A 16,361-nucleotide genomic window follows, 5' to 3' on the forward strand; every position below is an offset into this window, starting at 1 on the left:
CCTTATCGTGGTGGAAGAGTTTGAGTGCCCTAATGATCCTAGGAGCTATGTTGTCTGGGGCACTTAGTGCCCCTGGTAGGGTCTCCCATGACAAATTGGTCTTAGGTGAAGGGTGAGACAAAGAACGGTTCGAAGGATCTTTCATGGCGGTTAAAACGAAGAGTCGGAGTACCCGGCCCGGAGGGTTACCGGGGTCCCACCCTGGAGCCAGGCCTGGGGTTGGGGCCCGTGAGCGAGCGCCTGGTGGCCGGGCTTTCGCCCATGGGGCCCGGCCGGGCCCAGCCCGAACCGGATACATGGGCTCGTCCAACTGTGGACCCACCACCCGCAGGAGGAACATGAAGGGTCCGGTGCAATGTGAATCGGGTGGCAGACCAAGGCGGGAGCCTTGGCGGTCCAATCCCCGGACAAGAAAACTAGTTTTTGGGACATGGAACGTCACCTCGCTGGCGGGGAAGGAGCCGGAGCTTGTGGCAGAGGTTGAGCGGTACCGGCTAGATATAGTCGGACTCACCTCGACACATAGCATTGGCTCTGGAACCCGAGACCTGGAGAGGGGTTGGACACTCTACTTTGCTGGAGTTGCTCCGGGTGAGAGGCGGAGGGCTGGGGTTGGCTTTTTGTTAGCCCCGAGACTCTCTGCCTGTGTGTTGGGGTTTACCCCGGGGGACAAGAGGGTAGCTTCCTTGCGCCTTCGGGTCGGGGAACGGGTCCTGACTGTTGTTTGTGCTTATGGGCCAAATATCAGTTCAGAGTACCCACCCTTTTTGGAGTCCCTGGGACGAGTGCTAGATAGTGCTCCATCAGGGGACTCCATTGTCCTGCTGGGGGACTTCAATGCTCACGTGGGCAATGACAGCTTGACCTGGAGGGGTGTGATTGGGAGGAACGGCCCACCTGATCAGAACTCGAGCGGTGTTTTGTTATTGGACTTCTGTGCAAGCCGCAGTTTGGCCATAACGAACACCATGTTCGAACATAAGGATGCCCACCGGTACACTTGGTACCAGGGCAGCCTAGGTCACAGGTCGATGATAGATTTTGTAGTCGTATCATCTGACCTGCGGCCGTATGTTTTGGACACCCGAGTGAAGAGAGGGGCGGAGCTGTCAACTGATCACCACCTGGTGGTGAGTTGGATCAGATGGCAAGGGAACATGCCGCGTAGACCTGGCAGACCCAAACGCATAGTGAGGGTCTGCTGGGAACGCCTGGCAGAAGAACCTGTCAAGACGGTCTTCAACTCCCACCTCCGGCAGAGCTTTGACCACGTCCCGAGAGCAGTGGGGGACATTGAGTCCGAGTGGGCCTTGTTCCACTCTGCGATTGTCGAGGCGGCTGTTGCTAGCTGTGGTCGTAAGGTGGCCGGTGCCAGTCGTGGTGGCAACCCCCGTACCCGCTGGTGGACACCAGAGGTTCGGGGAGCCGTCAGGCTGAAGAAGGAGGCCTACAGGGCGTGGCTGGTCTGTGGGTCTCCGGAGGCAGCAGACAGGTACCGGATAGCCAAGCGGGGTGCAGCAGTGGCAGTTGCCGAGGCAAAATCTCGGGCGTGGGAGGAGTTTGGTGAGGCCATGGAGAAAGACTATCGATCGGCTCCAAAGAGGTTCTGGCAAACTGTCCGGCGCCTCGGGAGAGGAAGGCAGCAACTCGCTCACACTGTTTACAGTGGGGATGGGGAGCTGCTGACGTCAACTGAGGCTATAGTCGGACGGTGGAAGGAATACTTTGAGGAGCTCCTCAATCCCACCAATGCGCATTCCGAGGAGGAACCAGAGCTGGGAGGCCTGGGGATGGACTGTCCGATCTCGGGGGCAGAAGTTGCTGAGGTAGTCAAACAACTACACAGCGGCGGAGCCCCGGGGGCGGATGAGGTTCGTCCTGGGTATCTCAAGGCTATGGATGTTGTAGGGCTGTCATGGTTGACACGTCTCTGCAACATTGCGTGGTCATCGGGGGAAGTTCCTAGGGAGTGGCAGACTGGGGCGGTGGTCCCCATCTTTAAGAAGGGTGACCTGAGGGTGTGTTCCAACTATAGGGGGATCACACTCCTCAGCCTCCCTGGAAAGGTCTACGCCAAGGTACTGGAGAGGAGGGTCCGATCGATAGTTGAATCTCAGATAGAGGAGGAGCAATGTGGTTTTCGTCCTGGCCGTGGAACTGTGGACCAGCTCTATACCCTTGCAAGGGTGATGGAGGGGGCATGGGAGTTTGCCCAACCAATCCACATGTGCTTTGTGGATTTGGAGAAGGCTTATGACCGTGTCCCCAGGGGCACCCTGTGGGGGACGCTCCAGGAGTATGGGGTGGGTGGCTTTCTGTTAAGGGCCATTCAGTCCCTTTACCAGAGGAGCGTGAGTTTGGTCCGCATAGCCGGTAGTAAGTCGGACCTGTTCCCAGTGAGGGTTGGACTCCGCCAGGGCTGCCCTTTGTCACCGGTTCTGTTCATCACTTTTATGGACAGAATTTCTAGACGCAGCCGTGGTGTGGAGTGTGTCGAGTTTGGTGGCAGGAGAATCTCGTCTCTGCTTTTTGCGGATGATGTGGTCCTCCTAGCTTCATCCAGCTCTGACCTTCAGCTCTTGCTGGGTAGGTTCGCGGCCGAATGTGAAGCGGCTGGGATGAGGATCAGCACCTCCAAATCTGAGACCATGGTTCTCGACCGGAAAAGGATGGCTTGCCACCTCCGGGTCGGGGGAGAGGTCCTACCTCAAGTGGAGGAGTTTAAGTATCTCGGGGTCTTGTTCACGAGTGAGGGTAGGAGGGATCGGGAGATCGACAGGCGGATTGGTTCGGCGTCTGCAGTGATGCGGACGCTGAGCCGATCTGTCGTGGGGAAGAGGGAGCTGAGCCAGAAAGCCAGGCTCTCGATTTACCGGTCGATCTACGCCCCAATCCTCACCTATGGTCATGAGCTTTGGGTAATGACTGAAAGAACGAGATCGCGGATACAAGCGGCCGAAATGAGTTTCCTCCGTAGGGTGGCCGGGCTCAGCCTTAGAGATAGGGTGAGGAGCTCAGACATTCGGGAGGGACTCGGAGTAGAACCGCTGCTCCTCCGGATCGAAAGGAGCCAGTTGAGGTGGTTTGGGCATCTGGTTAGGATGCCTCCTGGACGCCTCCCCGGGGAGGTGTTTCGGGCATGTCCTGCCGGCAGAAGGCCCCCGGGTCGACCCAGGACACGTTGGAGAGGTTACATCTCCAATCTGGTCCGGGAACGCCTTGGGGTCCTGCCGGAGGAGCTGGTGGACAAGGCCGGGGAGAGGACGGCCTGGAGCTCCCTAGTTGGGATGCTGCCCCCGCGACCCGGACCCGGATAAGCGGAGGAAGACGAGACGAGAGACGAGACGAGAAAAAATCAGACTGGTGATTTCTCTTGGCGTTCCGTTTATACATTCAAACAGCACAGCACTCTATTTAAACTACTTACGTGTAAATCTGTTATTTGTCCATCCATCCATCCATTTTCTTCCGCTTATCAGGAGTCGGGTCGCAAGGGCAGTAGCCTAAGTCAAGAGGCCCAGACTTCCCTCTCCCCAGCCACTTGGGCCAGCTACTCCGGGGAAATCCCAAGGCATTCCCTGGCCAGGTCCGCTCCGACAGCTTCTGGCGTTTTTAAAAAGTATCCCAGGGGCATGGTAAGGGTTGGAGATGTTTAGTCTATTTAATTATTGACTATATAAAACAATTTCTTTGGTTTTAAAGTGTGAAGTAAACTCTGACGGAGTAAAATCCAAGCAGATCCCATTCATTTTGTTTACCTTTGTTGCCTGCCAACATGGCGTCTACTCTCTGAGAGCCACGTGACGTCCGGAGCTCTATAGGCAGTAGCTTGGGCTAGCATTGTAATGACGTTAGCATTATCGCCACCAACATTTATATTTGCCAAAGGTGAAGGGGGACATTAAAATTTAAGGAAGGAATGTCTTAGTGAGCTACAGCTCTTCGGACTTGTTATCACAGCGTTTCTCAGACTACTCCTTGGTATTTACAACATTCCTAACTTACATAGGGAATGAGGTTGAAGGCAGCACAAACTTTCTGGTATGGTATTGGACACCTCAAGCATCCTTAAATTTGAAATATTTAATTTTCACATCAAATCATACTGTACTGTTTTAGCTGGTAACTCAAACACAAATCAGCAAATACCCATAATGTATCCAGTATCAAAGAAAGCCACAGCGTTGGGCGGGGGTGCCTGCTCATCATCACCCCAGCAGAAAGGGGCAAAATCTGGGAACCAGTGATGGTTGTACCCCTTGTGCAGCAGTACCGGGACCAGAGAGAATAGGGTGTGTATGGGGAGCATGAGTGGGTGTCTAGCGTTAACTTTTGTAAGTCTTAGGTTGTATGTGTATGTGTGAGCATGAGGGAGGGAGTGTGTGACTGTGTCTGTTTATGGCTGTATATGTCAGGTGGGGTCTTGAACTCCTCCCCTCTCCTTGGACTTCTTGTGGTACTACACATCTTCGCCTACCCTCCCCCTGCCACATTTGGGGTGGAGTGGGGTGCCTTGGTCTGCCTGAGTGTTCACGGCTCACGGGTCAGAGGGTTTAAGATTTTTGGAGTCTGCCTGATCGATCCCGGTGGCTGCCTGGTGGGATCTGAGTCCCTGGGCTCTGTTGGGTCCCCAGCGGGGATGGTCACCTCTGGGTCCCAGGTCGCTGGGTTCCGGGCTCGGCCGGCTTGGGGGTGGGAGGCTGCGGGTGGGCCTGTGGACTTGCCGCTGATATCTCCCGCGACTCTGCCGGCTGCTGGTTGTGACCCCCCGGGGCAATCCTCTGTGCCTCTTGAGAGGGGGCTGAGGCTTTTCTGGTTGCAGTCTCCCTGGGGTCCTTGTGCTCTGGAGCAGCTCCTGGATCTGTGGGACTTGGCGCTCCCTCCATCTCCTACACATCTTTGGGGGGCAGATCTGTGGCCCCTCACACTCTCTATTGGACGCTCCTATAGAGAAACCTTACATATACAAGTGTGTGTACACACACAGGTGCTCACATGGTGCTCTCATTAGTATGGACTTGGGCACGTTCAACACATGTCTTAAGGCTGTGGTTGGCACTGAATACACTGTGATTTATTATCGTGTGATTGTTCAGTAAAACAATGTTGACTTTATATTTCCTCATCAGGTTGACACAGTGATAGCTTGCTCTAGTTGTGTTGTTGTGTGTTGTTTTTCTCTTTCTGCAGGTCTAGAAGCAGACTCTTGTTCATCATTGATTGTTTATCTTTGTGGACACCCTGCCTCCTTTTGTCTCTTCCTTTCTCTTTCACCTCTCTCTCCGTGTCTGGTTGAAATTATAAAGCATATAAAAAACAATAACAATGAAGTTTTAAGTATCAGGCGTGACATTAAAAGCAGACGCTTTGATGCTCCACCTGAGAGTAAATCTGTAAGGCTTGTCACCAGCATTCAGACATCAATTCTGTTTGCTTCACAGCCAGACAGGACACGAGGAAAAAAAAAGAAAAAAGAAAGCCACAGGAAAATAACAAAAAAAATGTTCGTTCCTCATCAGGACAATGTTCAACTGAGCAGACTGAGGTGGCTCATGCCCTTGGCAAAGCAAGATAAGGCTATCAGCTTCCATCATCACCAAACAAGATTGAGCAAAGTACATTAAGCAGAAAAATACAAACAAATTACAAAGGCTTGAGGCTTGACTCTTTATCTAATGTTTGCGGGGACTGGTAGCGTCAGTTGGTGGGAAATGGGCCTGTATCTAATAGATCCTGTCCCACCACTTCCACACGGCCGGTGAACAATACACAGGGCCATTATCTCCACGCTAATGCTATCCTTCCTCGTGTGCAAAACAAGCCTGCAATCTCAACCTCACTGCCTCGGCGGCGACCAACATAAATACAAGATTCTCAAACGAAGGGAAATGATAACAATGGCTATCACAAAGATGCAGTAGAGAAAGACGATTGTTTGAGAGAATCTATACTTGCTTGTGCTGTAAAGCCTTAAAGAAAGCACTTTAAACTTAGCAGAAAAACAGAAAAAAATATATCAGACTATGATCATTTGTTGGCTCTAAACTGCTTGTAAGCTACTTCCAATAACTCCATTTAGAGGTCTCTCTGTGCCACAAACCACCTCCAACAAGCATGCATTAGCTTTGTTATTGATCTGATCTTCTAAACCCTTGCTGTGACCCCAGAGGTCATGATTTATGTATTAAGCAGCTTTTTAAAGAAATTCATTTTCCTGTTTGGCCCCCGATGTACGTCTAATGCGGCACCATACTGGTAATCAGAGAGCGCCTGGATGTTTGATTTCGACCCCCCTTCCTTTCATGGTTCACACCCCTCCTCAACATCTTGTCTCACAACACCTCAGCTGCCTAATCAATACAACAGAGCTCCTGGTCCAACAAGAGAGAATCCTCCTCCTTCTCTGTCTCTCTGCTCTCCTCCAATCTCACAGCAGGAGGCGCCTCCATCCGGACACTTGCAACAAGAAGGTGCAAAGCTTCTGAAGGGTCCGGATGAAAGTGCGACAGCAAGACAATGGAGGGAAAGTTGAAGAAAGGAAAGAGGGAAAAGTGTAAAAGAATGTTTGGACTGCCTGGACGATCTCAGAGGGCCCCGCTCTTGTGTGCTGATGTCAATAATGGAGCTGCTGAGAATGAGATGGGGGGAAGTGTGTGCTTAATAAAGGTCAGGAGAAACATGGAAAGAAGGAAAAAGGTGTGTGTGTGTGCGTGTGTGTGTGTGTGTGAGAGAGAGAGAGAGAGAGAGAGAGAGAGAGAGAGAGAGAGAGAGAGAGAGAGAGAAAGAGAGAGAGAGAGAGAAAGAGAAAAGGACTATCTCATAAACACAAGATGTTTCAACAAAGCAGAGGACAGGACTGTTTCATCTACAAAGGTCAAAGGTCTTAGTGCGTCTGTTCAGGACTTTTTCCAAGACATTGCAAGAAAGAAGAAGAAGAAAAAAGATTGAATGAAGGGAGACAGGATGTTAACTGACCTGTGATAAAATTATCCAAGAGAAAAAAAAAGGAACTTTTACTAAAGACCAGGGTTTCTGAAAAGTCGTTATAGGATAAGAAATTAGATCTGAAAGTAACATTTCCATCGCTCTCAAAGCGAGGTCGCGGTATGACAGAGATGTTACAGCCCTGCTAATTAGAGCTGGCGGAATAGAACATGTGCGTATATCATCTATTGTTCCTCATCACTCTAATGAGCTTAAATGTCTTTGTCTTTATTCATCAGCCCAAAGTTTACAGAGTTTGCTGTGATAAAGCAATTTTATTTTTATACATTTCATCATCGGTTACATGAAACGACTGAAGCAATTTTTTCCCCTGAAACTCAAAAGTTGTGCTGCTTTTATACAAAATATTTGGGCTGTAAAATAGACGTGTTTCTTCAAGTCCTGAGCAGCTAATAATTAAAATCACACTACTTATGTGCACCGGCAGTAATTTGGAAGTCGAAGAGGGGTCTGTAGAACCTGAAGTGCTGAAAGAAGAGGGAAAATGGAAAGGTAGAGGTGTGTAAGGAGGACAGAGATAGACCTGTTATTGAGTAAGAGGTCCAGTTGGGCCTGACCTTGAACACACGGGCGTGCACGCCAGCAGACACACACACAAGCAGGGTCACGGGGCATAAAGAGCCACTGTGTCAGGTCACAGAGCATGGGGAGAAGGATATAGGACATGAGGGATGTGATATGACTAATATGAGGGGGTTTTGCAGGCTTTGGGCAGCAGGGGACTGGCGTTACAGCCAGGGGTGACTGACACTGTTGATCTGTATCACACATCAGAGCGGATCATGCAAAGAAGAGCAGACCAACCGCACAGTTGAAGTGTGGGCAAATATCTTGCTAAACGCTATCCTGTAAGGAACACAGAGCGACCTCGACACAAGAACGAGAACTTGAACTAACGTGATCTTTACATCCCAGTTTAGGTTTTCAAGCTTACAGATGGTGCAAATGTGCACTTTATTCACTGAAACGTACAGTAAAGAGTGTTTCACCAGAGCTGCTCTTTTTCCTCAAAGAATGAGTTCAAAGATCAGCACCTAGCAGGATGGGACACGGAACGGTGTGGCTTGCAAGTCGATCAAGTTACACACTTCAAAGAAAGCAATGCCACGCACAGCCAGCGATGAGAGCAAAGGACCTGGGTAAAAGCCACATTGTCATTCTGCCATTATCACTACTGCCAGGATAGCTCGTATTTTTTCTATTATAATTACATTTTATTTTCCATCCGTCAACAGTGGTTTTGAAGAATCTGATCTCTTCCTTTGAATCTGAGAGGTTTAAGATGTTCTCAGGCAAGTTTGGCTCTTCAGTGAGTCTGAACCATCCATAGATGGCACTGTTGGCTCATGCTACAAGTTGGTTGGAGGCACTGGACAAGGGGAGGAAGGAGAAATACTAACCCAAGACTCTTCAACGTTGGATTTGAGAAAAAAAACTCATCTATAGGAAAGTGTCTTTTTCCATACATGATCTTGTAATTTCTAATTAATTCAAACCTCTTTGAGAGTTCATTTCAAAATATCACACTTCCTAAACAGAACGTATTTATTCTTTCTAAAACTGTTAAAGCAATAATGACGTAACAGCAAATTATCAGTTATCTCATCACACTCTCCCACCCATGTCTTCACTTCCTAACAACACCTGAAACTTTTTCAGTGACTATGAATCTAGTTTGTGCTAGACTGAACTTGACTAGATCTAAAACATGAAGTCAATATTTGACATTATTTAATGTTTTTTACCTTTAGTGAAATAATTACTGAAGCTGGCCACTCAACATATGCAGAGCACACGGTTTTAGTTAGCCAACGATTTGATAAGTGAGAAGGCAAAGCAAAAAGAAATCAGCATTGCAGAGCAGCAACTGAAACTTGAGACATCGAGGTTTATTCTTATGGTTGCCATCACTCAGTAAGCAAAAGAGGAAGCCTGTTGTTTACGGTGCAGGATTGTTGATGATGGTGAGAAGGGTAAATGGGGACATGACTGGAGGTCTGCAGGCCTGTAAGGGCCCCGTGGGAGTCCAACTGCCCTGATCTATGGCCTGTCTGACTGTTGAGGTCAGGCCAGAGGAGCCCTGGAAATGGGAAATTAGCAGGCTTTTGCAATTAGAGAAATGGCCACAGGCAGAGGCGGTATTGCATCACATGCAACAGAAGTATCTACTATTTAAATCTGAATGATTGTGAAACTTCAACAACTTGAAACTAAACTGTAAATATGTTTATTGCCACAAAAAAACACCGGATCAACGTCTCTGTGAGAATTAAATGTGTCATCCCGGTCATTTTTATAGAAAACGGCAAAAACAAACAGAAGAGTGTGCAAACTGCCTCCAGGCACGCAGAATGGCCCTTGCCATGAAGGCTGTATGTGTGGACAAGCCGAAGCCCTGGAGCAGCCTTACATTACCTCTTCACAACCAAAGGACCACGAGAAAACCCCATCCTTCTTATTTCCACCAGCGAGCTAGCTCCCATCTCAACAACAAACTCCGATCCACAATCCCAAAGGAGGAGTTTAAATTTTGATGTATCTTGCTAAAATATGAGGCTGTGTAGGGGTGCAGAGGGGATAAAGTGTTACACAGGATCAATCCGCGCAAACAGCTTGTGTTGACAGCAGGAAAAGCTCTTGGTGCTGTTGAAGTTTCTGTCCAGGTAGCTTCCTCATGGCTGCAGGCGGTCAGACAGACAGGTAGCAACAGCAGTGAGTTAAACACACACGCAGTTATCTCAAACCTGTCAGTCAGCCACCCCGCACCACACCGGACCACCGAGGTCTCATGCATAATTTGCCATCAAATGAATATTTTCTCAGCGTCCTGGCAAACGTGGTGTTTGATGAAATATTAATTCAGTGATTAATTTTTGTATCTGATCTTCTGTCAGGTGAGATGAAAAAAATACGGAACTTTTTTTTTTCCCATTGTTGAAGGGCACCTCTCTCCAACTCTGCACATGAAACTTTGATCACCTGATACAGCAAGCGCACTAATGTTCCGGAGCGAGGCGAGCAGAAAACTTACTGCACTTAGGAGCGAAGTTAAAGCATACGAAATGAGACAGACTGAGAGCTCTAACACAACTTTTTACTTTTCCAAGCAAACTGGTGGCTCTTGACAAGAGCTAGGAACTGCACAACACCTCAAACGATGTCACAACCAATTTGTAATGCATTAATCTGATATTACTCTTTTTAGTTACAAGTAATCTAACTATTAACATTTCCCCAATCAGATTAAACTGACTTTTCCAAGTTATTGTGCATTGCTACGGTTTCTTATTTTCCTTGGTGAAAAAATATGTTTGCTTTTTTCTGGCATTGCCATGAGTGGTGTCAAGTATTCATAACCTTCAGGAGGAAATAAAGATTACAACTCTAATTTCTTTAGGTGAATTTAAAACACTTAAAAGATGGAGAAAACAACTCTCTGGGCAAATGTAACTGCTTTACACACGGAATCATCCCAACCGGTTATGTTGAAAGACTTTGTAACTCTGTCGTTTACTCGATCCATCATTAAGCTTTTGTTATAACATGTGAATATGTGTAATTCCCTGCATTATTCTTGTTCTGCCTCCCTGAACCACGTCTTTCTTGGAAATGAGATTTGATATCTCAATGAGTTTTTACTTGGTTGAAAAAAGGAATAATATCATTCACCCATTATCTTCCGCTGATCCGGGGTCAAGTCGAAGGGGCAGTAGCCTAAGCAGAGACGCCCAGACTTCCCTCTTCCCAGCCACTTGGGCCAGCTCCTCCGGGGGAATCCCAAGGTGTTCCCTGGCCAGGTGAGATACATAGTTTCTCCAGCATGTCCTGGGTCTTCCTTTAGATCTCTTCCCGTTTGCACGTGCCTGGAATACTTCACCAGGGAGGCATCCTGATCAGATGCCCAACCAACCTCAACTAGCTCCTCTTGATGTGGAGCAGCTGATCTACTCTGAGCCCCTCCCAGATGACCAAGTTTCTCACCCTAGCTTTAAGGGTGAGCCCAGCCACCCTGCAGAGAAAACTTCGTAATCTAATCCTTCCGGTCACTACCCAAAGCTCTTGACCAAAGATGACGATCGGAACGTAGGTTGACCGGCTCAGCTCTCTCTTCACCACGACAGACTGGTGCAACGCCCGCATCACTGCAGCACCAATCCACCTATCAATCTCAGGCTCCATCTTTTCCTCGCTTGTGAACAAGACCCCAACATAATTAAACTCCTAAACTTGAGGCAGGACCTCATCCCTGACCTGGAGAAGGCATTCTACCCTTTTCCAACTCAAGACCATGGTCTCGAATTTAGAGAAGCTTTATTCTCATTCCAGCTGCTTCACACTTGACTGCAAACCAATCCAGCGAAAGCTGGAGATCACAGTCTAATGGGCTCGACACACGGGAGGCGACATCGCCTCTCCTCCATTCATTTTCAATGAAACATGCGCAATCGCAGGTCTCCCTCCTACTAAGCGAAACGTGAAAAACTTGTGTGAAATTTTGCGCTCGTGCATGTGTCGTGCACAGGTGACCCAGCGACGTGATCCCAGAAAGTTGAAATACTTTCAACTTTTCATTGCTGTCGCTCAGACGAGGACCAATCAACGGAGGTTTCATTCACTGACCAATGAGCGGACAGGATGCTCCGTACATCTCCGAGCAAACATGGAGGAGAAGTTGATTATTATTATGTTTTATATAGTAAAATCAGAAGTAAGATTTCACATAACTCTAACAGCACCTTGTGAAACATCATATCTACCACTTTATTAACTCTGAACCGCTTAAATAACCTTAATTCCCTCCAACCTGACACAGCCAAGCAAAACAACGGAAGTTTCGATTTCACCATGGAACAGAACGCGTAGACAACTTTGCCGCTGGCCGCTGCCGCGGGTCACCTCCCGTGTGTCAGGTAATAAAAGCGACAGCGACGAATTTTGCTGATCACGGTCATTTGTCGCCTCCCGTGTGTCGAGCCCCTAATGATGTCAACAGGACAAAATCATAAAGAAATAATCATTTTTAATGAATACCACACAGCCAGCAACACAAACATAAATAACAATGGAGCTTGGATATCTGGGAGGGGCTAGGAGTAGAGTCACTGCTCTTTCAGCTTTGACAGGTCAGCAGTGGTTCTATGTAAATTTTAAATAGTGTGATGTCACTTTTTGAAATGGCTTAGTTTTAGGCATAAAATTCCTAAAACCAAGCACTGACTTAAAACAGATATATGGATTTTATTCACGTTTGGAGTGTGATGCAGAACAGATACACACTGCAGTGCAAAAAGATGCAAAATGTGAGTTTAGTATAACATGTCTCCTTTAGAGTAGCAATATACACTCACTGGCCACTTTATTGGGTACACCTGTCCAACTGCGCGTTAATGCAAATTATTAATCAGCCAATCACATGGTGGCAACTCAATATTTTCTGGGACTGTCACATACAACCATCTCTAGGGTTTACAGAGAATGGTCCGAAAAAGGGAAAACATCCAGTGAGCAGTCATGTGGGTGAAAATGCCTTGTTGATGCCAGAGGTCAGAGGAGAATGACCAGACTAGTTTGAGCTGGTAGAAAGGCAGCAGTAACTCAAATAACCACTTGTTACAACCAAAGTGTGCAGAAGAGCATATCTGAACACACAACACGTCAAATCTTGAGGCAGATGGGCTACAGCAGCAGAAGACCTCACCAGGTGCCACTCCTGTCTACTCAGATCAGGAAACCAAGGCTACAATTTGCAAAGGCTCAACAAAATTGGACAATAGAAGAGTGGAAAAACGTTGCCTGATCCGATGAGTCTCAATTTCTTCAGCGACATTTGGATGGTAGGGATAGAATTTGGCGTCAACAACATGAAAGCATGGATCCATCCATCCATTAACGGCTCAGGCTGATGGTGTAATAGTGTAGGAACATTTTCTTGGCACACTTTGGGCGCCTTAGTAATAATTCATCATTGTTGCAATGCCACAGCATACCTAAGTATTGTTGCTGACCATGTCCATCCCTTTATGACCACAGTGTACCCATCTTCTGATGGCTACTTCCAGCAGGATAATGTGCCATGTCATTAAGCTTGAATCATCTCAGACTGGTTTCTTGAACATGACAGTGGGTTCACTGTACTCAAATGGCCTCCACAGTCACCAGAACTCAATCCAATAGAGCACCTTTGGGATGTGGTGGAACGGCGAATTTGCATCATGGACGTGCAGCCAACAAATCTGCAGCAATTGCATGATTCTATCATGTCAACATGGACCAAAATCTCTGAGGAAGGTTTCCAGTACCTTGTTGAACATGTGTCACAAAGAAATAAGGCAGTTCTGAAGACAAAAGGGGGTCAGCCCAGTACTAGTAAAGTGTACCCAATAAAGTGGCCAGTGAGTGTATAAGAATTCTATAGTGAAATACTCACAAACCAGTTAAAACAATGTCAATCATGTTGGAACAGATTCCCTGCTTAGCCGGCTGCGGTTTGTCAGTTTTTCTCCTATCTATGAGCTTGGGAGGTTGCCGAGTCTATGCTGAGCTAACACCGCAGAGCCGGTATTTGTAATTCGACAACAGCTGGCAAAAAGATCCAGAGTTGTTTAAAGAATCGAAGCCAGTAAACGGGAGCAACCCAGAAGAAGCGACAGCATCTTTTTTGGTTTACGCTGACATCGGGTGAAGAAGGCTAGAGGCTAACATTGAGCTAACAATGCTAACAATGAATTGGAAACGCTACGTTCACGCTGCAGGGCTAGATGATCAATTCCTATTATTTGAGTAAATACGATTTTTGTTTTGGTGAGGCTGTTCACATTCTTACTGAAATGCAGCATCAAACTCTCTCCTTCGCGGCCCCAAAGCGGCCCACATGTGCAGAAGAAAATAAGTCACACTCGGAACCAGGAGAGGCGGATTTGTGATGTGAAAACTGACAGAAGTAAGAAAGGCTTTTGCCTGCAGTGTGAACATTGCCATACTGGGCTATGAAAGTATCTCAAGCTACTTGTTCAATTACTAACAACTCAGTTTTAAGATGACATATTTGTGTGAAATGAATAATGAGTCAATTAAGTTTTACTTCCTTTACTGTATAATTTAGAGCTATAACAGCAAGCTAACAGAAAGATGGCAAACAACCACACTTCCCCCAATACCAGAGTCATACCACCATAGTACTCCCTACCATAAAACACCCAAGAGTGCCAACATCAGATATGACAATGTATTTAGCTACTTATAACTTACTGTTTATGTCGTCTTTGTCATCTAGAAACTTCTGGCGCTGAACCGTAATTAGCAACAGTTGCTCAGAGCTGACTCCTTTATTTTGATACATGGACTGCAGTACCCTGATCTGACCATGATTTTATTCGTACTTCATGACCCTTTAAAATGTTTTAAAGGTGTGGAACACTGAAAATACATTGTTTGAAAGTAATTTCTGATTATAATGAAGTCTAACATGCAGGCTGAACATGAAAACAGTCTCCTACACCTATCTCCTGCAATAGCTTCTGAGAGAAAATAGACCGTGAAACGTTAAGATTTGAAAAGCCTGATAAATCCACATCACACTGTCTCTTAAAATCCATGGACTCACCCATCTTGGCTCACAACAGGGAGGACTGTTCTGATTTTGCAGCTGAGAGCAGAGCACGTCTTGGTTAGTAGAAGCTAACCATTAGCATTAGCAGCTTGAACACACAGCAGAACACCTCCAGGCTTGGGTTATTTGTGGAGATGGAACATCCATGTTGCAGAGCAATCTGAGTCAGTTGCTTTCATCCAATCCGAATCGAGATGTCCAAATATCGGTAAAAATAAAAAAACTCCAAATTCTGCCATGCTAAGCTCTCTTACTTACTTATTAAAATTACAAATAACAGATGCTACAAGTAAGGAGCATCTTTGAACATATCAATTTAAATACCTGATAGGATTAATGTCTTTCCTAAATATTTTTCACAGACCTTGACCAAGTGCAGCAGCTGATGGAGGTCCTCCACCTCATCTCCCTCTGTTTTGCTGTAGTCTCTGCTGGTGTCCATACTGGAACCCTGGATGATGTGTCTATAAAGAGGCAGGTCCATAGCATCAGCGTACAGCTCTATGCCCTGGTGGCCCACCGTCTGGTACATGTAGCTGTCCAGCTCATCTATTGTATAAGAAACAATAAGTATGTGAATCATGTGATTGCAAAAAAAAGGATGAAGTCTCAATGAAAACTTGTCTGAAAAAATAGCACACATATGTCACGAAAGCTGCTTCTGCATAACCATAAACAACAGCTAATCTATGTGGATTATTTTAAAGATAAAATCATAATTTTCTTACCTGTTTGAGCTGGACGCAGGTTGGCCAGAGCAACAATTTGGTGTCCAGCAGCAACACACTGCATCATGTTGTAGCAGCTGTCCTTGCCTCCACTGAAGCACAACAAAATAGGACACATGTACAGAGATAAATCCAAGTTGGAGTCATATATTGACAGTTTGCAGAGTTTGTGGACTGTGACTGTTCAGAAGAGAAACGGTTATGTGGAACCTATCTGCAATTATAGCACGAGAAATTTGACATTTATTAAATAAAACAGAAACCTTGTCATTTGATCTGCCCATCTCTATGAGTAATAACTTCACCCTCGATTACATGCAGCTCTGAAAAGTGACAGGTAAACATTTTCTCTGCTAACGCTAATATCTGCGACAGGAGGCAGAAAGCTGCGGTTACCTTATCAGTGCAACCACTTTCATCTCCGTATATCCGTTTTAGAAGTGTCTAAACGCAAAACTATTGTCTACAATAGCGAGAAGAGTAATAACTTCGCTTAGCAACCGGTGAATGTACATGTGAGAAGTTTTCCGGGTTCAGTCAGGACCCCTTTAGCAAAATAAGATGTCCTTTGATATGCCTGAAAGAAAATCCACCCACTTCTGTCCCCACCTCACTTGATTCAACGTTAAATGAGGAATACTCGCGGGCATTTTACAATAAATAAACATTAACAAAACAGCCTATTAAAATAATTTCAGTACTGCAATTAAGATAATTCAACATAGATTGTTTAAGACCAAGTATTGTAATTTAGAATGGCATTAATTTATTTTTAACCACAAAAATATTAACATGAAACTAATGACTAACAAAAATACTAATGAATTAAAAAAGCTTAAAAATGTAAATATATTTATGTATACTTCACAGTGCTCATTAAAAGGACAAACTGAATAGGCAGAGAAATATAATTTTTATTAATTATTCAGTTAGTTTTTTTATTCATTTATAGACCACTAGATAATGAAGAAATGCATTTATCCTTCAGAAGTTTAGAAATATTCAATTAGGCAATTTTT

General features: G+C 46.1%; 1 protein-coding gene and 1 pseudogene across 1 annotated transcript in view; both read right to left on the reverse strand.

Moving 5' to 3' along the window:
- Positions 1-7, reverse strand: part of LOC139063929 (E2F-associated phosphoprotein pseudogene) — a 560-nt pseudogene extending 553 nt beyond the window's left edge.
- The window catches only part of dph6 (diphthamine biosynthesis 6), an 87,390-nt gene extending 71,505 nt beyond the window's left edge, over positions 1-15,885 (reverse strand). Inside the window, exons 1-3 of the mRNA XM_015969806.3 lie at positions 15,739-15,885; positions 15,343-15,434; positions 14,979-15,163 (exon numbers count right to left, since the gene is read on the reverse strand). Coding sequence (XP_015825292.3) covers positions 14,979-15,163; positions 15,343-15,434; positions 15,739-15,761 — 300 coding nt within the window. The 5' untranslated portion in view covers positions 15,762-15,885. The remainder of the gene's footprint in view (positions 1-14,978; positions 15,164-15,342; positions 15,435-15,738) is intronic.
- Positions 15,886-16,361: the final 476 nt, after the last annotated feature.

This window comes from Nothobranchius furzeri, chromosome 18 (assembly GCF_043380555.1).
Source record: "Nothobranchius furzeri strain GRZ-AD chromosome 18, NfurGRZ-RIMD1, whole genome shotgun sequence".
Classification (NCBI taxonomy): Eukaryota; Metazoa; Chordata; class Actinopteri; order Cyprinodontiformes; family Nothobranchiidae; genus Nothobranchius; species Nothobranchius furzeri.